At 36.5% G+C, this 24,326-nt stretch overlaps 1 protein-coding gene across 8 annotated transcripts; it reads left to right on the forward strand.

Moving 5' to 3' along the window:
• The first annotated feature begins 90 nt into the window (after window positions 1-90).
• On the forward strand, window positions 91-15,004 carry Gyg (glycogenin 1). Of its 8 annotated transcripts, none has more exons than XM_090102568.1 (10): window positions 91-226; window positions 4,249-4,384; window positions 5,209-5,383; window positions 7,529-7,691; window positions 7,924-8,047; window positions 8,989-9,160; window positions 10,201-11,463; window positions 11,764-12,100; window positions 12,446-13,249; window positions 14,252-15,004. In XM_090102568.1, the coding sequence occupies exons 1-10, from the start codon at window positions 220-222 to the stop codon at window positions 14,701-14,703; spliced, it is 3,633 nt and encodes a 1,210-aa protein (XP_089958694.1). In that variant the 5' UTR covers window positions 91-219; the 3' UTR covers window positions 14,704-15,004. The 8 variants fall into 8 exon arrangements, with proteins under 8 accessions (XP_089958694.1, XP_089958699.1, XP_089958700.1 ...); XM_090102573.1 differs by having other exon boundaries at window positions 10,201-10,444; window positions 10,934-11,463; window positions 11,764-13,249; XM_090102574.1 differs by having other exon boundaries at window positions 10,201-10,252; window positions 10,934-11,463; window positions 11,764-13,249.
• The last annotated feature ends 9,322 nt before the right edge of the window (window positions 15,005-24,326 follow it).

Below are 24,326 nucleotides of genomic sequence, written 5' to 3' on the forward strand. Positions count from 1 at the left end.
TATTGATTTATTATTAAACGACTGTTAAAACTTATATACGTATTATGTATGTGTGTGTACTGTGGTACGAGTATGCGTGCGGTATCACAGGGACTTGGAGAGGTCGCGGTTGGTTAGTTGAGCACATTGCTTGCATTTGCTGCGCGAAGAGCGCGTGTAGTTCGTTATTATCCAGAGGTGACTAGAACTGTCACATACGAGACTACACCCGGCCACAAAATGTCAAGTAAGTTTGCTGTGAAATGTTTTTTTTTTATATATGCATAATCAAATAACGAATATTAAATTATAGTATTGCTTCTATAATCTGGATTCGGCATCGAATTATTTGAATTGCAAATACTTTCATCCAATTAATATTTGATTGTAAAAATTTCATGAATACAAGGGTAGACAAAAATTAATTGTAATTAGGTATTAACTCGACAGTAAAATGTTATTCAAATTAGAATATGATTTATTTTATTGAAATGCTTACTTACTTGCTTGCTTACTTTTTTTTTTCAAGACGTTATTCGAGGTATTTAAAATAGGAATCGTTTTTTATATAAATATACGGAATTCGATAGTTAGATCCGTAGACAGAGAAAGATCTATATGAATATAAATGAATTTAACTTGTTATTCTGGGTATCTTCTAAAGGTCAAGTCTATCTTCTTTGTTATGCAATTGTTATACCCGGCAAAATTACTCTTGGGGTTCCTAACAATCATAAGTATTTTTAGTGGGCTATTTTTAAAAGGATTCTTAAAATTTACGATGTAGGTAGTTAGGTACAAATAAATTCTATAAATCGTGCTATATAACAAGTAAATAGTAGATTGAAATCAAAAATTTTAAATCATAATTAAATGCCAAAATTGTTTACTTAAAAAATGTATGTCATTAATCATCGACCATCTCAACCTTTCGTTTTATTTAGTTTATAAAATGATCTCTATTAGACTCTTCACTCAACACGTATCACAGTCACTTTGTATTAAATTGCCAGAACACTGTAGGTATTGTGAATATGCTTCTGTCTTAGATCATTAAGTTTCTGTTGTAATAAATATGTATTTTGATAGAGTAAATTTAAAATAATCTATTTTCTGATATGATAGACCTGTGTCTAACATGATTCTTGATTTTATTTCATACATATTCTATGCGATGTGTTGTTTAACAAAATAAACAACAGCTACGTACATGTTTGACGTAGAAATAATATAGGTATCTGAATCCCATATCTTTAAACGTACTACAAATTATGAATTACACAAGTCGCGCACACCCGAGCTAAATACGTAGGTATGTGTTATCAGATTATTCTTTACGATTGTAAACACTATTGCTATCAACTTGTAAATGCCTATAATGTGTATAAATACAACTCTAATTTTCTTATCAATCATTTTAATTGCAATGATCTTGACCACGATTTTCTCTGTTCCACTCATGTTCAATGTCGAATTTGCTATGCTATGAATTGACCCCAGATTGATTTATTAAGACTCGGGTTCAATATTGAATTTTGATCAATATATAAGTCAGTTGTACATAATATATATGTATTTTGTAGGATCCCAAATTTAATGTTATTTTGCAAATTAAAATCAATTTAGCTACTTTGTAAAAATTGAAATGCATATGTAAATGAACTGAAGATATTGGGTAAAAAAATGATTGTCTAATAAGACTGCTTATTATTAGAGATCGGTTAATTCTTTTAATTAGAATATTATATTGTTAGAGTTTAAATTTATAAGTAGGTATATCTAGGAGCAATATAGTGCATAATAGCAACTGTATGATGATATTAATTTATTGAGATCGGCGTTTTGCTTGTTTAAGTCCTGTCGGACCGGCCGGCAGCCGCACCTAAATAGAAACCACAGGGACATTGCTCCCATGTCCCGAGCATCTGATCCTTCGTCTTTACTCTTAAGTGCCTTATTGGGGTTTCGTTATACCATACCTACATCTATTTAAAGATCACCAGACATCGCTGCTGTAATTGAAACAACATCCTGGTATAAATATTTTATGAATGCTATAATGTTGCTATATCCTTGAATCAGTATGATAAAAATATGTAGTCCATTCCAGTAAAAATAACATAGTATTGATTATTCTGTTCGGCGATGAAATCTTTTCCAAGAAGAGAAATTGTGTTTCAAATTATTGACCGATGTCGTGTTTATGGGTTCAAGTTCACACTTTTATAAATGGCATTCTGTTCACAGAACCTATTTTGTTTGGGAAGTCTCACGAATTTAATTGTATTAGGTATCACTAGATAATCTTTTAAGATCTACGATTTAAATGTTAATATTATCAAAGATTTTATCTCCGATTGTTTTGAATTAGATATAAATCTGATTAAGTATATATGGACGATCTAGATTCTAATGCATTAAGAAAAGATTGCGAAGAAAAAAAAATTAAAAGCCAAATAATATCTACAGGTAAAATATTTCGCTATAATTTTTTTCAAACAGAAGCAGAATTAATGAAAAAAATGTTAAAATTTATATGGATACTGGTTGATTTAGAAGTATCTACAAAAACAACATAGTTAGAAAGTTTTTAAGTACTGAAACTTTTATCATGAGCGGAAGGAAATTCGAGATTACGTACAATGACGTTAATTGCCTATTATGTATCTTGTATGATGCACACGCATGCGCATAACATGGCCACGGAATAACTGACGCCATCCAGTATTTTTATTTTGGATTTTATTTCTGTCGCGCTATTTTGGAATAGAACGCGGACAGAATGTGCTCTTGTCTACAAGGAGCAGCCATGTAAAGGCCCACGCACACCGCACCGAGACATTCACGTGAATAATAATTCAGAAGATATGCAATGTGCATAGTTCTTTATTTTTCACTAGAGACGCTTCGGTGAATTGGATGCTTATCATTTTTACACACCCACACATAACAGCTGGTCTTTGACAGAATCTTTTTCAGTAAGTCTCGGGTTGATACTTCTCGCAAATATATTATAGAAACGATCGTTAATCTTACAAAATTTAAAATAACTTTTACACTACTGTTACCACTGCATAAAATATTTTACTTCCAGAGCGTTTAGTACACCATAACTTCTAAATGCCCTAGCAGATTTATCAGTCATTATAGTTAAATTTAAGTATGTATGCAATCGATTTAATATTGATTAATATCAATTTTAACCCTCATACGTTACGTACCCTCCCTCCGAGTTTCGTCGCAATAAAAAACATCAACTTGTTAAAATTAATAAAAGAACAACAATGAAGTACGTATAAGTATTTAAAATAAAATGTTCATCGTTGCCATAAGAATAATATTTCTAAAATCCTAGATGCCATAAAATATTTTCGAAAGAAAATAACATCTAAAATTGAATAAATAAATGTTTGAGTTTGAAAGATACGGTCTACATCTACAACTACAGAGCGAAACAAGTGATTTTTTTTAAATTGACTTATCATTCCTTGTTCTTAGAAAAAATAACAATAACAAAAAAATTAAAACCATCCTAACTACTATATTAATACATGACCCAGTTGCAAAAAATGTTTCATACAGTAAAATGTTAAAAGAAAATACGCCGCACGCGCAAGAAGCGCCAAGATTGTAAATTAGTTACACACGTGCCAATATATTTAGTACCAGTGGGATCTATGACCACGTCACCAGGAGGAGCAAACTGCGCACTTCCTTAAGCATCTAATGAGGAACCAACAACAGGTGCTACATTAAAATCCAGATTTATGTTTATTCCAGGCAGTGATACTATATTTTCGATATTTACGTCGTTGGCAGTTAGAATTAGCTTATACATGCGTGTTCGGATATAATAATGATGTTTATTTTCCGTGACTAATGGCATTTGGTACTTTTAGTGTAACATTTGCATCTCGAATGCATGTGATAGGTACTTGAGTGGTTTTCGCTCCATTCGTCTATGAAATAATAATGTGAAAATATATATACCACAGTCAGGTCTGAAGATATCGTAAATTGTAATTCAATATTCCCATTTTGTTGCTTTTATCCTTAAACCCGTTTAGGTCGAGCAGACTAACTCAATAAATTCTTCCCTTGTAGGTACGTATTCCTACGCAGCTTGTAGTTTATTGTAGCCTATAGTTTATTGGATTACTCCTGCATAATTCGAAGGATAATACACTGAAGGAGACTACAAATAGGATTATTGCCCTATAAAAGAGTGTTAAGTTCTACGAGTGGGAACTTATTGAGGTTTTGTTTCAGACCGAGCATGGGTAACACTGGCCACAAACGACTCCTACGGTCTCGGAGCCTTGGTTCTGGCGCATTCGTTGCGACGCGTCGGTTCCACTTATCCGGCCGTGATCCTCATCACACCGTCCGTGACTGATGCTATGAGGTACATATTGCAATACAAAATTAATTAGTAGATAGATATATACTCCCTGCGATGTGTGTGTTTTTCTATTTATACAAGCGGATCATTTGACCGTATCGAATGATGTATTGATTTCGTTAAGGATACATGTAAATGTAATGGAGCGTTTTTGAATATTTAGATAAAATCAAACTTGCTTTCAATATATTTTAAGAGGATCTGAAGCAAAATATTGAGGAAAAGTTAATTAGGTACATATGTAGTATGTACTATAAAAATATCTAATGTTTTTTTCTCAATGCAAGATTTATCCGAAAGGACACAGATGTGTTTGATCTATTATTATACATAGGCTATAACTTATTTATCGGAAGATATGAAAATATTTTTTTTTCTACAATTATTATAAAATAATATACCTACTTTATGACCTTGTATTTGAAATAAATTAAATATATTTTACCATAAATTATTCCATTCAATCATACATCAGATATATCAAAAATATCTCAAGAGTAGGTATTACGTCTTCGAGGTGCCATAAAGTAATATTACATCACTGGGAAGCTGTTGCTGATCCCAAATAGTAATCAAGACGTAATGTTTTAGAATTTAGATAAATATTTGATATACATACATATATATTATATACTTGTTATGCATTTTATAATCAACGAGTGTGACCTTGACCCATACCAGCTGTTTACAATTCGTAATATTTAAATTCTCATTACAAACAATTCTAAAATGACTAGGACACATATCTATAAAATCACTGGGATCATTTAAAATAAAATTTTCTACAACCAAATATGTCAGGAAACGTTTTTCGCAACTACCCGCAGGGATCGTCTTCGCGCAGTATTTGCTGAGGTCATTACAGTTGACGTGTTGGACTCGCAAGATGCAACACATTTGGCACTCTTGCAGCGACCAGAACTGGGCATCACCTTTACAAAGATCCATTGCTGGAACTTAACGCAGTACGATAGATGTGTGTTCCTCGATGCTGATATTTTGGTAAGTTGTTATGTAAATTGTAAGGTAGAAATATTGTTTAATGTTGAAAACTCTGACACGATTTCTCATATCACCCATTTAAAAAGTTATTCTAGTTTACTAATCCAGAAGAAAAAGGTTTTTTACTTTTAGCAATATGTGTACCATAATTAGTTCCACTTATTATTAACCAAGGTTTAAATTGTAGGGCGATTAACCCAGCGGTGGCGGGCTACGTGGCTAGTGTGATAGGGATTTGTTATTTGGTTAAATTAAAACTAGATTTCACACTAATTAATTTATTGCTAAAATTGCTTTAATCTTTGATTTTTCAGGATTAGGGAAAAAAGAGTGGGAATATTGTATCCCAATAAAAATTACGAGCGATGGAAGTTATATTGTTATAAATGTGTTTCGAGTTATTCTTAAAATAACAAACTGAAATTGTTTATAAAGTTTGTTTGTGTATATTATGCACAACATTTCTAAAGACGAGTATCAAAGTGCAATTAAGATAAACTTATGTGTGTGGTTAGAGATTCACAAAACTTTATCTATATTTACACCTCACTAATCTATTATTTAAGTATGTATAGAGATATTATAGAAATAATTACCTGTAAACAATTCCTATTTAACATAGTGTTTTTTTTATAATGTGTCTCACCCTTGTCTCACCTGTCATCATTCTTATTCATCGAGTAAAAATTTGATCATATTTTGCGGTTTATGGCGAGCCTAATTATTTATTATCTTGTATGATAACGTAAGCTAAGTCAATCGATGTTTAGATGATATTAATTAATTTTGTAGTATTTACCAAAAGTGCAAGAACATGTTTAACAAATATTGATTTTGCTTGATTTACCGAACATAAGTACGCGCATTAGCAGTGGCAATTAATACGGGATCGACAGCAGTACTAAAGTCATAAAATCTATTTCCATTGTAATTGTTTACACGATAAGAAAGTCAATGTTAACGGATGTGGATGGCAGCAGTAACACGAGATGCGACGAACAGCCCCGGCCCAAATATTTTTTTCTAACTATTTTGGACGCGTGCCAAATTCATAATATACTTTTCCCACTATTTTCCCTAGCTACTAATAAAAGTGCCTTACACTACACATCGTCGCCTTTTTAAACGTTTTTATTTATGTTTCATAACCGCTATAATATTATGATTAAACAATGATTGAATAATGTACTGTTGAATATTAAATAATGGTGATAGCGTCTGGTGATCCATTGAGCAAGGTACTCAGTTTTTATCGCGGGTTATTATGTCAACTGAAGTTACGATAAAAGTATAATCGATAAATATTTTGAGGAGGTATCACGTGTATCGAGCTCTGCCATGAATATTTGCGATGATTTGTACGTGCAAAATAATTAATTTTGCATGTTTTATTATTAGATTTGATACGATATCTTTACATCATTTTGGATGTAGATAGGGAAATGAGAACTTCATTAGAACTATGACCCTATAGTTATTTTTGTATGTTTTTAATTTAGATTTGTTAAACATAACAGCGAACAAAACAATATCTAAAGTGAAGGAAAATTTTCTTGAAACATCGCTATTTACGAAAACACTTGAAATTTTTAATTGATAAATCGTAAACGAGTTTTTGTGAGGCGCCTTTTCTTAAGTAGGTAATTAGTTTTCTTTCTTCAGCAGTAAATATGACCGGACTTTTAGTCTATTATAAATATCGAAGATACTAAATCAATCGTAATAAAATATGTGGTTAATTTCCACCTCCACTATTTGATATTTGTCACCTACAAAGAAGATGTCGGCCTAATTTTAAGAACTGTCCCATGTGAAAGACATGCACCTGCTTAAGATCTTAATGATTAACACATTTTGGCTAAAATTAATTATTTCTTTTCATTTTAAAGAAAATATTTAGGTACTTACTTTGTTATTTTCGGAACGGTTTTCAGTATCAAATACTGAAAACCTTTAAATTCCTGAATTTCAGAAATTAAATAAATCATATCAATCATTGACCCATTTTTAGATTAGGAAACCTAGTATATTTGCCTGTACAATTTCGATCTTTTTAGAATAGGAAAACGCCTATATATTTTTCATAGTCTCCTGGGTATGACAGGTACCTACACATCTTTACATGGTCTTGCTATCACTTGACAGGTGGTCCAAAACTGTGATGAACTCTTCGAAAGGGAGGAACTGTCTGCCGCCCCAGATGTCGGCTGGCCAGACTGCTTCAACTCCGGAGTGTTTGTCTTCCAGCCCTCCGCCGACACCTTCAGTAGACTGATCACATTCGCGCAGGAGCGCGGTAGCTTTGATGGTACTTACTGGAAATGTTACCTATTGACTTTATCTCTTTGGAATGATATTGTTATTCCTGATTTTCTGTTATTATTGGGTAGATACATTCTTCAGTAATAAAAATTGAAATTCGATTTAAAAATAATACAGAAAAGATCAGATTAGGTACTCATCGGTTTCAATATAATTTGTCTTTTTATTTCTCTAATAGGTGTAATATCATATTTTAGCAATCAAATTGTCCATTCCAGGAGGTGACCAAGGACTGCTCAACTCGTTTTTCTCTAGCTGGTCTACGGATAACAACAAACGCCTGCCTTTCCTCTACAATGTGACCTCAGCCGCTTTCTACTCGTACTTGCCCGCTTTGAAACAGTAAGTACCCGTACATTCTAGGGCATATTATGTGGGATAACTTGCTCTATCTAGCTTATGGAATATAAGCGTACTTGCAGATTATCATTTACAGTTATATTTTTTCTATTTTGTATAAAATAGGTAATTATGGTTTACCATATTATTGCGATATTTGGCTACTAACCTTTTCTTTTGTTGCAAAGTCTCTTGCCGTATATTTAAAAATAAGATGCCTATTTATCAATGTTTAAAATTACCTATTGGGTAAATACTAAAATACAGATTAACGACGATAAAATTCTTTACACGTCAATTTTCGACTTCAGAGGTAATTTCATCTCCAGACCTACTGATACGATTTCCACATTACCGACACATAAATAGCATCAGCTGATAATCTTTATATTGTGTCAACTTCTTTCATCACTTGAATTGTGTAAAAATGCACATGCATATTGTTTGAACTACATAAAACTCGGTCCGTCTATCACGGTGGTTGCACCTTTTCACATTAACCTCATAAATGTGATTTCCATTGGAGATAAGCAACTGGTTTTTTAATATCGTCAATGGTTTCGTGAAAAGGTTGACAGTTTTTCTATTTTACGAGTAAAATGCTTATTTAAATTCAATTGAAATAAATATGGATTGTTTTGTGAAGCAATAATTTTCTAATTTATTCGAATATGGTCATTAAACTATTAATGCAAATAAACACAAAACGGGCAATTGATTTTGTTCGAGTTATGAATTTTTATTACTTGTTCAATTATAGCTGTTAAAAAGTTTTTCTTGATGTGATAGAAAAGAGGAAATAAATCAAATGCTTATGTAACACGAACATCTCCGTGATAATTTTCCGGAAGTCGGTGAATACATCATCCTAACTTTTCCTAGTTTAAATATAACGCCATCGAGTAAATTGAGCAAAAATATTAAAAGGTACAATTAATTTCCAGTTACGGGCAAAACTTGAAAATTATCCACTTCATCGGTCCAGCCAAGCCTTGGCTGCAAAACTATAACTTTGAATCTCAAAGCGTAGACGCGCCAGAGCATTTGAAAGGATTCCTGCAACTATGGTGGGACTTGTTCACTTCCCAAGTTCACACGCAACTTGATGTGTCTATGGTAAGTGAGATTTTTTGTCTATGTAATAACTACATAGATAACTTTTGGTTTCAAAATGTGTAGGAGTTAGGAACAAATTTATTAAGGTATTTTTTATTGCCACATTTTGCGGGTAGTTAAAAAGACGCACAATATGGTGACTGTGTGTGGAATTAAATTGATATACTAAGTACTCGATAACAATTAGAATTAGATATCAATTAGATATTCTGAGAAACATTAGAATGATTGATGCAGGCTAAAAATAGATTCGTTCTTTTTTCCTACACGAGATGATGTATACGATATCATGACACAATTTCCAATAAAACGATACATAGATAGAGTTACAGATTTAGTATCAGTTACCACATTGTAATATAATCCGATGTCACCGCAATTTCTTGATCACTTACCGCAATCCGTCGGTCGTGATCCATAACATCTCTTTATGATTCATTTACGTTTGATCCGTTAAACTGAATAGTCAATATGTTTCCCAAGCATACTCAATTGGAAATTTGTGAAGAGGTGAGATTTAAACATAGTTATAGAATACAATTCGATTATTTTCTATCTTATCCTATACTTCTGCCCTATTTTGCAATTAGATTTTTTTGAACTTTCTCCTTATGCTTGTATACCCCAAAAGCATTTCTTTGAGTTTTTTCTTTGCGCATTTGAGATGTTTCTCCAAAATACTAACATTTTCTAACGTTTTATTTACGTACAATGTACATATTTGTTTGCTTTTGCACGGTTTAACGATTTAGATTTGGCTTGTATTAGATGGTGTTGGTATTTTGGCGAAAAATCACCGTTTTATAAACATACAAGTAAACATATTTAATCATTGCTACTGTAACTATTTACAATATGTCGAATGTACAGTTTTTAAATAATTAATTATCAATAATTTTACTTGTATGTTTATGTAACGGTAAGTTTTTGCAAATTTACTAATCTTAGCTTGACTTAAGCTTTTTGCACTGCTACTTGTGCGTGAAGCTTCTTTCAAGAATATGCATGCTACCGATGTGTTTTGTACCTTTAATTAATAGGCCCACTTTGAAGAACCATCGCCAGAGGGTCATTTTGATAGTGAAACTGTCGGTGAGCAACCCCATGACTATTTTGAACAAAGACTAGATCAATCAACGTATCAGCCTACACTGGATCCCACGTCTGAATTTCCTTGGCATCATCCTGATAAACAATTCGTGGAACAAGAGCAAAGCGAACAACCACTAGACAAAAACGAATTTTATGATCCTTGGGATTTGTACAGTGGATTCATTTTGCCCAGTAAGGATGACTCCCGAGAAAGGGGAGAAATAATAAACAAACAAATTTGGAATGACATACAACATGTACCTCAACAACACGTTTCAGCAGATGCGTATTCACATAATCAATCACGTAATCAATTCATTACATACGCACAAAATAATCCTGATACAAATCACTATGAACACAACCATTATCAGAACAAACACATTTGGGATAGCATACCATCACATTTACCTCAAGAAAACATTTCGACAGATGCATATTCACATAATCAATTCACTTCATACACACAAAATAATCCAGATACAAATCAATACAATCACTATGAACACAAGCATAATGAAAACAAACATATTTGGGATAATATATCATCACATGTTGCATATGAACCCATTTCGGTAGTTGCGCACTCAAACAATAATTTCATTTCACACGCACAAAATAATTCAGATACAAATGAACATAATTATTATGAACACAACGATAGTCGGGAACATTTTTCAGATCATGCACCATGGATTGATAACCAAACATCATTCGACCATCATGATCACAATGACCACCATGAGCATCATGACCATCATTATGAAGAAAATCATAAAGACCATAACATTTTTAGTATTGAAGAGCCTCAAAATGATCACTTTAAAAATGAATACAATACATACAGTTATAATAAAGTTGAAATTCAAAAGCCCCCAGCGTATCCTATTAATAAAAATAAATCCAAACATGCTTATTGTATTCACATGGACTATGAAAAGCCTTGTATGAAACGTGGCAAACATAAATACAATGAGGGAATAAATGGTGATGTAATATACGTAGACGAAATATATGATGATGTCATACCCAGGCATCCCTACGATGGGTTTTACTTGAGACACAGAGCAACCATCGATTCACGTGGAAGAAAAATTTGTACTCATCAAATAACTTTAAGGTCACCTTCTCCCCCACCTGAAAGCTTTGAAGAAAACAATAACGCAGTGGAATCTCTGGAAAATGGGTTTTTATCAGAAGAGGAGGATGAAGTAAGTGAGATTTTTCAAAATTTGTTGAAACTTTAATGGTATGTAATTTTGTTTTTTTTTTTTAAGTATTGTTTTCTAGCATCAAAAGATAAAGAAATCTTCTTGATTTTCCATGTATGAAATACATAAAACTACTCCTAGATAATGCCACTGCCTGCTTTCAATATTAATTTGCATGCTCACGAATCAAGTAGTTAGTTACTTCTATTAACAAAATATTAATTTCATTTGTATTATTTTTCAGCGTGACGATTATATACTGTTATTGGTTTAAATTAATTCTCTTTTCCATACTTTCAGACTGGCGTAGCTGGAAATTTAGCACGAGTCCAACCTGGCACACCTCTACAAAGGGAAGCAATAGATGAGCTCGCCAGACGCCAGGGTTGGGAGTCAGGCAACATTGATTATATGGGCGCCGACTCCTTCGCTAATATTTGGGCTAAAATATCCCAAACATTAAACGAAGGACCCTCCTCGCCACCTAAGCAGCCATCACCCCCTAAGGATTCTCCTCCAGTATCAGAGGAACCCGCTAAAGAAGTTGCTGAAGAATTAGCAGAAAAAGTAGCTGAAGCAACACTTTCCGACATCCCTGATATACCAGTTCCAGCGAGAGAAGCAATTAACGCCGCAGGTAAAATGAGTGACACATCTAGTTCAATAACTATTCCTCAGATAGCGCCCGATGCTTCTATTGCAGAAGCCGACATAAAGACTGAAACTTCTACGGCGCCTAATGAGACAGTGGTAGCCGCTGAAATTTGTCAGTCCCTCGATGCAGTTCCGTCCGAAACTTCTAAAGGAGAAACTACCCTTGAATCGGTAGCACCTAAGGAAGATGTAGCCCAAACAAGTGCCATTCCGGTTTCGTCCCCTGTATTGCATGAAACACAACCTCTAGAACCCGCATCTTCTGAAACCAAGGACGCGCATGAAGTTGAAAAAATGCATGAGAATGACATACCCAAAACCGATTCAGTTTCAGAAAAACCAGTCGATGTGCATGCTGCTCAGCCTGTAGCAGAAAATATCACTGAATCATCTCCGCCGCAGTTAATTGAAGCCGTTTCTGTAAAATCTCCAGAATTGGCATTAGAACCACCAGTTGCTGTACCCCAAGAAGATATTATTCCAACTGTAATCAGCGATGTGCATGAATCCAAACAATCACAAGAAGCCAGCGAATCATCTAAAGTGGAATGTGGAGTAGACGCCCCCGAATCAAAGCCTGCACCAGAATCCGAATCAATTCCTTCTGTTGTGCATGAATCCAAACCTGCGCAAGAACCTAGCGATGCATCTAAAGTGGCATGTGCAGCAGAAGCTACCGAAGCAAAACCTACGCCAGAATCCGAATCAATTCCTAGTGTTGTGCATGAACCCAAACCAGCGCAAGAACCCAGCGATTCATCTAAAGTGGAATGTTTAGAAAAAGCTCCCGAGTCAAAGCCTGCACCAGATTCTGAATCAATTCCTACTGTTGTGCATGAATCCATACCAACACCAGAAGCAGAGGTCCCGAAAATTGAAGCCATAAATCCTATTGCACCCGTTCCAACTGAAACTCCGAGTCTCGAGGTGCAAGAACCTTCAGTTCCAGAAGCTGATATCCAAAAACCAGTAGCCACTCCTTCCGAAACACCGAAGCCGGAATCTATTTCCTCGCCTTCTGAACCCCAGCAGGATAAAACTACCGACAAAACGGATGCTCCTGCTTCCGACAGTCCTCCTTTAGCCAACACTCCATCTCAAGAAGAAATACCTAGTGTCACTGCTGCCAAATGTGAGTAAAAGCGCTTACATCGTGCCGTCATCGGCTTGTCGAACGGCTTTGCATTCAAATCTCACCGAGTTAATTTTGCAGTTTTCATATTCTTAACTAATATTTTTTTGTTTTCGTTTCACGGATATTGTATAGAATTTCCGTGGAACGATGTCAAGTTTTCTTTTGTGCCGTTTTGTGTTTTTTTCTTTGGTTTTTATATTACTTTACTGAGCATACGTTTCAAAATTTCGTTGTATTTCACCCAGCTCTCGAGGAGGCAGCCCAAGAGACGCGGCTTTGATACAGGTAATGATAACAATGGCACTTGGACACAACGCAACATTGCGATTCCATTACATTTTCATTTAATCATTGAAACATCTGTAGCTTTAAATATTTGCACCACTGATTTCATTAAAACGTCATTAAATATAAATTCATGCGTCCCTGAAATAACTTTAAATATCTACGTACAATTGGCAGATGTTGGGTAGCGTCCAAGTGAATGCAATATGTAGGTGCGGTCAATGTCATCATCCAACGATTCTAATTTCGGGATAAGACTTATTTTTACATCAAAATAATCGTAAGGTATTTGTAATTTATCAAAACAAAAATGAGATGACGTTGTGCTAAATCAAATTTCTATGTTCTATCTTTCTTAATAACACTTTTCTTCGTTTTGATTTTGATTTTTCGCTTCCCATTTATCATGAGGTACAAGGAGATTATTGATAGAACTCAAAACTTTTATAAAAAATGAGAAGCTGTTTAATTACTGCATATTAACTTACTGTAAATGTACTATTTATTATAAGATAATAATTTCCTTGTACGTGAGCTATCTATCCGCTGAACTCAAATCTGACTAATCCGCTTGCAATCGTATTAACACGTGGCTATGTTTTCCCTCGACTTGTTCCAGGCCCTAACCGAGCTTGCTCTCTAATGTGACCGCCATACTAACGCCAAGTCTAACCGAAAGAGAGAAATAAAGGCGGGAATAAATTGGTTGTGTAGTGGAGGAGCGTCGTAAGCCGGCGGGGAAGTTGCAGCTGAGCCCGCCCAGCGTGGCCGACCCCTTGCCCACTCCGGACAGCGAGCTGGAGGACGCCGCGTCGCTCGCGCAGTCCATCATCGCCAGCGAGCTGCGCACGCCCACGGTCACGTGCCCCTCGCCGACCCCCCTCGCCTCCCCGCAGCTGCAAGCCCAGCCGGAGCGACTCGACGTCCACAAACCCGACGTCCCCACGCCACCGGTTGGCGCCGTGTCACTCTCCCAAATCGGCGTCAAGCCTAAAGCGAAACCGACCACTGCCTCGCAAATCGAATCCTCAGTGTCCGAAAAACCGGAGACAGAAGCACCTAAGAAAAAGGTTGTCAAGAAGGTGGTGAAGAAAGACGCCGCGTCTAGTGGCGAAGCGCCCGTGCCTCCTCCGCGTAAGAAAGAAAAGAAGCCTAAGGATAAATGAACGCTTGCGCCACGCTTAAAGTTCCTCTGTGCCATATTGTATCTACCCTTACCTTTATGTTACTGATTATCGTGTATTTAATTTGTGTATCGTAACACTTATATTATGTTAGATTAATTTTATCACTCGCAACTACACGTCCATTTTATCGTTTTTTAATAAGATGTAATATTCTATTTTAATATGAAAACGATTTAACCGTGATTGATATGTTTTATGAAGTGTTTAACAATCAAAATATATGAGACGTATTTATTGAATTAAAAATATATGAAATTTTTATATTAAAATCTATTTTCAATTTGAGTGCTTATTATTTATTTACCTATGATTCTTACACATTTATTTTTTCATAAGCTATTTTCAGTCAGGCTTATTACAGTATTTAAATCGAAACCTAAATTTACCTGTCGTGCTGTGTAGTGTGATACATACTAATAATCAAATCAAGCGATGTCCAAGTCGATCTACCTATTTGTTTAAAACGTTAAATATTTTTAATATTGGCATGATAATAACTTATGTAATAACTTAAGACAGAAGGTCCTTCAAGTAGACACTAAATAGATTAACCGACTTGGTATTACATGGATCTCACAACTTTTGACGGTAGAAAGACTGAGCTGCGAGACTTGGGTTTTTTACAGGATGTTTTTGATGGGATCAAAGGTTTACAGTTTACCATTAATTCACCAGTGTGAACAAATTAAATATGCTACACTGAGTATCATTTCAGAATTATTTTTTGTTTTTATAGAAAATCCTTTGTTTATCAACGATCATGGACCAAAAACAAGTCAATAACTGCGTTAAAAACAACCGACTTCAAACTTGCACTTGCAACATTTACAAATACAGACAAAAATGCTCATAAAATAAAAACTACTGGGCCTATCCGAATAAAATTTTTATGGGACCAATTCGACACCATCCCGCATCGAACAAAAAAAGAATCACGTAAATCGGTTCAGAAATCACGGAGTAATCGGTGTACATACATAAAAAAAAAAAAACATACCGGCCGAATTGATAACCTCCTCCTTTTTTTTGAAGTCGGTTAAAAATTAGGTTGCGACTGGGAGTCACTTATGAAAAAATGTAACGCTCGGTAACGTTACGATCAGTCACCGAACGAGAGAGAGGCCCGCCGAATGCCTTGCGACTCTCTCCCACTCAACTATGATCGAGAAAAAGACGTTGTCACGTAAAATCTTCGCCCGTAAAACCGACTTTACAGGCAACCATTTTTTTTTAGGTCCATGTCAACGATGTGTTTAATTATTGGAGACGTAGGCAGAAATAAAATTATAATATTCTATTGAAATTGCAAATAATAATCTTTTCGTTTCTGAGATAAGATATAGGTAGGTAGATCGCAATTTGCAAGAAAGCGACATACCTCCCTATTCAGCGTGTATATGAGATTCACGTGGAAAGATAACTAAAAACCCTTATAAAAACCTATCTAACAGATAAGCAGATAAAAATAGTTCAAAATAAATAGATTGTCTGGTGAGTAAATGCTGAAAGGGATTGTTTGATTGAACTATTGGACAGGGTGACAATGGTTCGAATCATGTTCGAATTTATCCCCGTTCGCGTTGGTGGGATAGGTACTTACGGTACACTACACAACACAACTACAGATAATATTGATCCCCGAGTACTAATATAGGGTTTATTTTATCTAGTCTACACTAATATTATAAAGAGGAAAACTTTGTTTGTTTGATTGTAATGAATAGGCTCATAAACTACTGGACCGATTTTGATTAAATTTGGCACAGATAATCTTTAGACCCTGAGAAAGAACATAGGCTACCTTTTATTGCGAAATATGTACCACGGGCGAAGCCGGGGCGGACCGCTAGTTATTTATATGGGGGCTGGGGCGCTAGTACATATAGCTAGTATATAATAAATACGTCATAATAAATTTCAATTAACTCGACTATTTTAATAAGTAAGTAACTAGGTACCTAGGTACTTACATACTTACCTAATTAAAAAAATATAATTTGCAATTTGATATCTAATAATTATTATGCCTAGACAATTATTAATAAATGTATTTTCTTTCTGTGATTTCACTGTGATTTAACCTGGTATTTATATTATAATTTTATTATACGACGTGGTATAATAAAATAATTAACGTCGGTACACAATGGAAACATCAAACACCACACTAGGGAAACACAATTTTTCGAAAATATTTTTACATAGCATTGTAATTGGTAACGCCAATATAATTAAAATAGTAAATGTAGAAATTAAACGTTTATTGTTTGTGGTGTGTTCCTTCATCCTTCCCTACATACGAGCACAACCAATCATCGCGTGGTCACTAACCACGTGACACGTCCAATAAGACGTGAACGCGACGTTCGTGTCGCTGGAGTCAGTCGGGTTCGCTCCGTGCCTTCGCGAGGTTCGGGACTCGGCCACCGCCGGAGAGCTTCCACGAGGCTCTCTAGATCATCAGGCATTGTGCCCTTGTAACATCACCGGGGTATCCCGTGCCCCGGCCCTTGGTCGCGCTCACCGCCGCGTGTGTGTTTGTGTGGAGTGTGGGACTGGACGCCGTTCTTGCCCGCCGCGAGCTGGAGGACCCTGACCGCGTGGCGGCGCGTGTGTTCTGGACGCTACTCCCTCCGACGAGGTACGTGCCGTATGATCCTGTCTATCCCTCTTTGCGAACACCACGTAGATCAAAATACAGTCCACTTTCATATCGAGAATATATTTACGTATATTTTTATATTGGCGCGACCATTGAGTGGTCCTTCGAGCCGGATAGTAACCATTGAGTGGTCACTTCGAGCAGGATAATACCTGATGATTTCACCGCCCTTATTAGGATACTCATTGTGTAGGACCTAATAAGCGATTAGTAGTATCTTCAATGCGAAATACTATTTAACATACCGCATATAATAGAACGACAATGCGTCTTCTACTATTCATATAAAATATATTTTAAACCCGCCCTTATTAGGATACTCATTGTAGGCCCTAATAAGCGATTTAATAGTACATTCATTGTGAAATAACTATAATATACCGCATAGATCGACATTGCGTCATCTATTATTTTTTGCTTAAAATATATTTTATTCCGCCCGTAACATTAAGTTACGCGTATATTATTATTAAAATAGTTAATTAAAACTATATTCATATCGTTTATCCGCAGTTATAACGCTAAAATCATTATAAATCGAACATATTTCATCATATTTATTTATCCGCTACCCGCGTTCGAAATTTATAACGTTATCTAGGTCATTCCGCGATCCGCTGTTATAATCCGACCATATTGAAAATTCATACTCGGTTCATATTACGCTTGCGTCGCTGACCTACTTTATTTAGTCGTATTACTTGTTATTGTAACTTGTATTGTAACATTCTCTGTTTCAATATATACTTTTGTTATTAAAAATGCCGCCTAAGAAAATGACTAAGTTACCTGATAGTGACGCTTCGGATGTTAATGATTCGGAAGATATAAATGATTCGCAGTTATCCATGTTATTAGCTAAACGCGAAGTTATATTCGAAATGGTGCAACAAATGTATGATTTGTCTTTAAACGTTCATAACAACGCCTCGCTAATGGAAAGTTTCCTTGACGAGTCCGCGCAGATAGAATCATTACGTGAAAAATTTGAAAAGTGTTTAGACGAATACAATACTCGCTTATTATTATTAACACCTACCGCGAAACCTGATTATAAAAGCCTCGTTGCATTCGAGTCTTTATATAGCAGAGTTATAAGAATTAAATCGCAATATTCGCAACCAAGTCCGTCACACGGAGATATTAATAATTTGCATAAAAATAGGCCTAAATTGCCGCCTATCGAGTTGGTACCATTTTCGGGTGATATTCGCTCATTTCCGCTGTTTCTTTCGAATTTTGAATCAGTTGTTCATAACAATCCCGGCCTTACAGATGCCGAGCGTTTATATTATTTACTAGGTAAATTAACGGGGAAGGCCACAACTGTTATAGCTGGTATAACCCCCTCCGCTGAAAATTATAATTTAATTTTACAAACTTTAAAAGATAAATATGATGATAAACGTATGTTGGTTTCCGCGTATTTAAATCAAATGTTTGATTTTAAACCTTTGCATTCTCCGTCCGCAACAAACTTTGATTTATTTACAGATAACTTTATTAGCGCAGTGCGCGCCTTTCAAAATATAAAGTTAGATAATATTACAGATTTAATGATTGTTCATATCGCGTTGAAGAAGTTAGATTCAGATACTGTTCGCGCTTTCGAGACAAAGTTTGGTAGTGAAATGCCTACTTTTGATAATTTAGTTCAATTTATTCAAACTCGTGCGAAGGTATTAGAACGCATTCATCCTTCCACAAATTCGGGAATAAATAAACCGCCTCGAAAGTATAATAATTATAACCGCAGTTCAAATAATATCTCGTCTGCTCCGCCTAAGTATCAGTCTTACGTAACAACCGCTGATTCCGCATATAGTTGTCTTTGTACAAATATTACGCATCAAAATTTATATAAATGTTCGAGTTTTCATAAAATGAGTCCGCAGGAACGTTTGAAATACGTAAAGGATAGAAACGCGTGTATAAATTGTCTCAGTATAAAACATCGAGTTTCTAGTTGTTCGTCTAATTTTAATTGCCGCATTTGTAAATTAAAACATCATACGATGTTACATTTGAAACGCGAATCTTCCATTCCCGCGCCTGCGTCTCACCCCCCGCCGCGCAGCACACCGCCGTTGCCTGCGCCGTCCGCGTCGGGCGAGTGCGTCCGCTCCGACATTGCGCTATGTACCGCTAGCTATACAGCTGATACTGATAACGCATTTCAATGCAACGCGCCCGCGAATAAACAATGTACTATTTTATTATCAACCGCTGAAGTCGTATCTTATAATTGTAAAGGCGAACGGCTTGTTATTCGCGCGCTTTTAGATTCCGCTTCGCAAAGTCACTTCATTACGAATGAATGTTGTGAACGTTTAGGTATTAAACCGCAGAAAACCAAACGTACTATTATTAAGGGGTTCGGTGGTTCAGAAAAAATTGTAAATAGTAATTCCGTAAATATAAAATTTTATTCACGTCTTGACAACAACATATCTTTTAATATTTCACCGCTAGTTGTTGATCATGTTACGGATTTATTACCTACCGCTGTTATAGACACTTCTGTCTTATCGCATATTTCGCACTTACCGCTCGCAGATGAGAGTTTGGTACGCCAAATAAAATCGATTTATTAATCGGTGCTTCTCTGTTCCCTCATCTGCTTCTCCCCGACGTAGTTCATGCATCTCGTGACTCGTCGGCGCCCGCTGCATTGCGCACGGTGTTAGGCTATGTAATAATGGGTTCAGTACCCACCATACCTAACATACATAAACCGCCCTTGACGTGTTGTCACGTTCAAGAGACCGCCGCTATTGACTCATTAGTCAGGCGTTTCTGGGAGCTCGAGGAGCTTCCTACCGCACCGCCCGTTCAACATCCCGATGATGTTGAATGTGAAGAATATTATAAATTAACTACAACCCGCGATCCCGTGAGTGGTAGATATATCGTTTCGCTTCCATTGAAGGATGATTTCTCCACTTTCGGTGACTCATTTAATATTGCCCGCAAAACGTTTCATGTGCCTCGAAAGAAAGCTTCAAGCTTCACCTAAATTAAGGTTGGCATATGATGACGTCATAAAAGATTATCTAACAAAAAATTATATATCACCCGCGCCTCCGTATGATCCGCGTGACCCTACACCTATTTATATTATACCGCATCACGCTGTTCTGCGCGAGGATAAATCGTCGACTAAGCTGCGCATGGTTTTAGATGCTAGCATGCCAACTTCCGGAAGCCAGCGTTCGTTGAATGACCTTCTGCATGTTGGGCCGAATTTACAAGGCAATTTGTTTACAATAATTTTAGGTTTTCGTCTCCACGCGATTGCCATGACCGCCGATTGCCGCCAACAATTTCTGCAGATATTCGTGCGTGAGTTTGATCGTCGTTTTCAATGTTTTTTATATCGTTTCAGCCCGCAGGATCCGCTGCTGCTTTATCAATTTAATCGAGTTTGCTTCGGCATCAAGTCTAGTCCTTATCATGCACTGAACACGGTAAGACAGCTCGTAGAAGATGACGGCGCGAAATATCCGCTCGCGAGTGGCATTGCGTCTTCCTCGTTGTATATGGATGATATCGCCTTCTCTATTCCCACGGAATGTGAAGCAGTTTCCGCGTCGAAGCAGCTCATCGATTTGTTTAAGGGAGCTCAGTGGGATCTTATTAAATGGAATAGTAATAGTAAAAATGTGTTAGATAATCTTCCCGCTTCGCACAAACTTTTACCCTCCGCGGTGGAGTTTGATAAGACCGTGCAACATAAATTACTTGGTCTGCATTGGTCTACTGTTCATAATTGTTTTTATTTTAAAATTACCGCATCCGCCGATGTGATGTGCACTAAGCACTCCATCTTGTCAATTGCCGCCCGCCTGTGGGACATGATGGGCTTCGTTGCTCCCACAGTCGTGTATAACATCCCATCAAATAATTTCTACCATGTTTCTGGTATTGAAAATCCCGCTGACATTCTTTCGCGTGGCATTACGCCACAAAATCTCGTACCGCACCCTCTGTGGTTACACGGATCCCAGTGGGCTCGTTCGGACCCATCTGATTGGCCTCTAGGAGTCTCGATGGTGAGTCTATTGCAGACATTCCCGAACGAAAATTATTAGCGCACATTGTGTGCCCGCCTATAAAGCATTGCGCTTTATACGATACCGCCCTTCGCGTCTCGTCGCGTCGTGTATTTTATATTTATAGGTTCCTTATATTATTAACCCGCCGCGGTCTTATGATGACCGTAGAGGACCTAATTTCGCTGAGAATAAAATTATTCCCGCCCTGCAAAATAAATATTTTGCAGAGGAGTATTATAATATACTCTTTTATAAATTTTATTCGCAGGCTCTCAACCGCTTGAGGCCTTTTATTCGCAACAGACTTATCCTCATCGGACGTCTAAGCGATTCCGCCCTGGAATATGCACATAAGCATCCAGTGATATTACCGCGCAATGATCACAAAATTATCATGATCATTGACTATTATCATATTAAATATATGAATACCATAACGCATTTGTTTCTTGTTATTTTAATAACCGCGCTTTTATTAGCTTTACCCGCGCCTCAAGTCAAACCTGATCACGTCAGTTTGCTTGATAGGCATTCGCTACTGGACAAGTTAGTTCAGTCGTTTTGGAAACGTTGGAGAATGGAATACTTACACGGTTTGCAGGTTAGGCAGAAATGGAATACGCCTTCCACACCTATTGCTCCTGGAACGGTCGTGGTTGTAATAAATGATAATGCACCGCCCCTAACCTGGCCTTTAGCCGTCGTAGAGAAAGTACATCCTTCAAAGGACGACGTCGCGCGCGTTTGTACAGTTAGAACCGCCAAGGGAGCTTACCTTCGCCCGGTCGTTCGTTTATGTCCGCTTCCAAGACAATAGTTATACCGCATTAGTATATTACCGCAGTTAGTTAAGTTTAATTTTAAGTTTTTGCACCGCTTTCGTTTATAATTTCTTAGTTATAATACCGCCGTGACTTTAGGAATTTTTATACCCCGCTCGCTTTAGGCGATCCTAGAGTCATAGAATTTGTTAGTTGTAATACCGCCGTGACTTTAGGAATTTATATACCCCGCTCGCATTACGCGATCCTAGAGTCATAGAATTTGTTAGTTATATTTCCGCCGTGACTTTTAGGATTTTTTATTATCCCGCTCGCATTTTGCGCTCCTAGAGCCATAGAACTTGTTATTTATATTACCGCCGTGGCTCTTAGGACTTTTATCAACCCGCGCGCATTATGCGATCCTAGAGTCATAGTTTTTCGCTGTATCTTATGATTGGTTTTAAATGGTGACCCATTTAGGGCGGGTGGATATGGTAACGCCAATATAATTAAAATAGTAAATGTAGAAATTAAACATTTATTGTTTGTGGTGTGTTTCTTCATCCTTCCCTACATACGAGCACAACCAATCATCGCGTGGTCACTAACCACGTGACACGTCCAATAAGACGTGAACGCGACGTTCGTGTCGCTGGAGTCAGTCGGGTTCGCTCCGTGCCTTCGCGAGGTTCGGGACTCGGCCACCGCCGGAGAGCTTCCACGAGGCTCTCTAGATCATCAGGCATTGTGCCCTTGTAACATCACCGGGGTATCCCGTGCCCCGGCCCTTGGTCGCGCTCACCGCCGCGTGTGTGTTTGTGTGGAGTGTGGGACTGGACGCCGTTCTTGCCCGCCGCGAGCTGGAGGACCCTGACCGCGTGGCGGCGCGTGTGTTCTGGACGCTACTCCCTCCGACGAGGTACGTGCCGTATGATCCTGTCTATCCCTCTTTGCGAACACCACGTAGATCAAAATACAGTCCACTTTCATATCGAGAATATATTTACGTATATTTTTATATTGGCGCGACCAGTAATAATTAATTCTAGTGCATAAAACTACCGATAATATTATAATGCTATACATACTTAAGTCTAAAATACGTTGATTTTTTTTATTTATTATCCTGTTTAATTGTTTACTTTATTGACATGTGACATCTACTGGAAGCTATGAGAATGAATAACGTATGACGTAGTGCTCATTCAACTGCTCATCACTACATTAACATTATTAGAGATTTTATAAAAGATACAAAGATGGCGCTATAAATTTCTGAAAAAGCGCCATCTAGTATGACTATGTATTACTTGCATGCCGGCCAAACTAACAAAAATAAGCAAGCTGACGTCTGATAGCGGCAGTACACATGGGGCCAAGGCGTTGGGCCAACGTGTTGGGAAAAAATGAAGGATATCAAGATTCCTGTTCACACATTGGCGTACTGATCATTCTGCATTGGCGCTTCAAGGATGGACGTAGTCCGTAGAAGTTCTTGCAGCCGCGGCAATTTATTTATACAGTGCGTTTAATTATTACGTACATGTGCATCAATAACAATGAGTGTACTCTGCCGTCTGCGATGATACCATTTTCCAATCTCTATTGTCCTTTTTTATATCTGTATAAATAAAACATTATTATGTTTAGATTTTTTCAAATGTTTAAAATGTGTACATTTTAGGTACATTTAATTTAATTTTAACTACCTATAAAACGAAACTTTAAAGATTAGATTTTAGATATTATTATATTAAATGATAATATTATTTATGTAGGCAATAAAGCACAATTTGATCAAAATCATGCTCATTGTATATTGTTATTTAATTTTTAAGAACAAGTAACTTTTTAATACTATTTTACTCATTTTATAAATATATTCATTTTTTTATCGCATTGTATGAAAGTGAGATAAGAAAAACATCTAGAATAATATAATAAATAGAAAATAGAACATCTAATTTTTTGAGTCATATGGTTTTATTTTTGTGTAGTTCATGCCGTGGATTCCAAATTATTCCTTCATGTCGATACAATTCTACGAATTGTAAAACCTCGGCGCCGCCATCGCTATCGGAACATGGTTAAACGTAAATTTCATTGACGCGCAACGATACT

The sequence above is a fragment of the Colias eurytheme genome, chromosome 6 (assembly GCF_061535395.1).
Source record: "Colias eurytheme isolate Ceu_HAF_F1 chromosome 6, ilColEury1 Martin Lab GWU primary, whole genome shotgun sequence".
In the NCBI taxonomy this organism is placed as follows: Eukaryota; Metazoa; Arthropoda; class Insecta; order Lepidoptera; family Pieridae; genus Colias; species Colias eurytheme.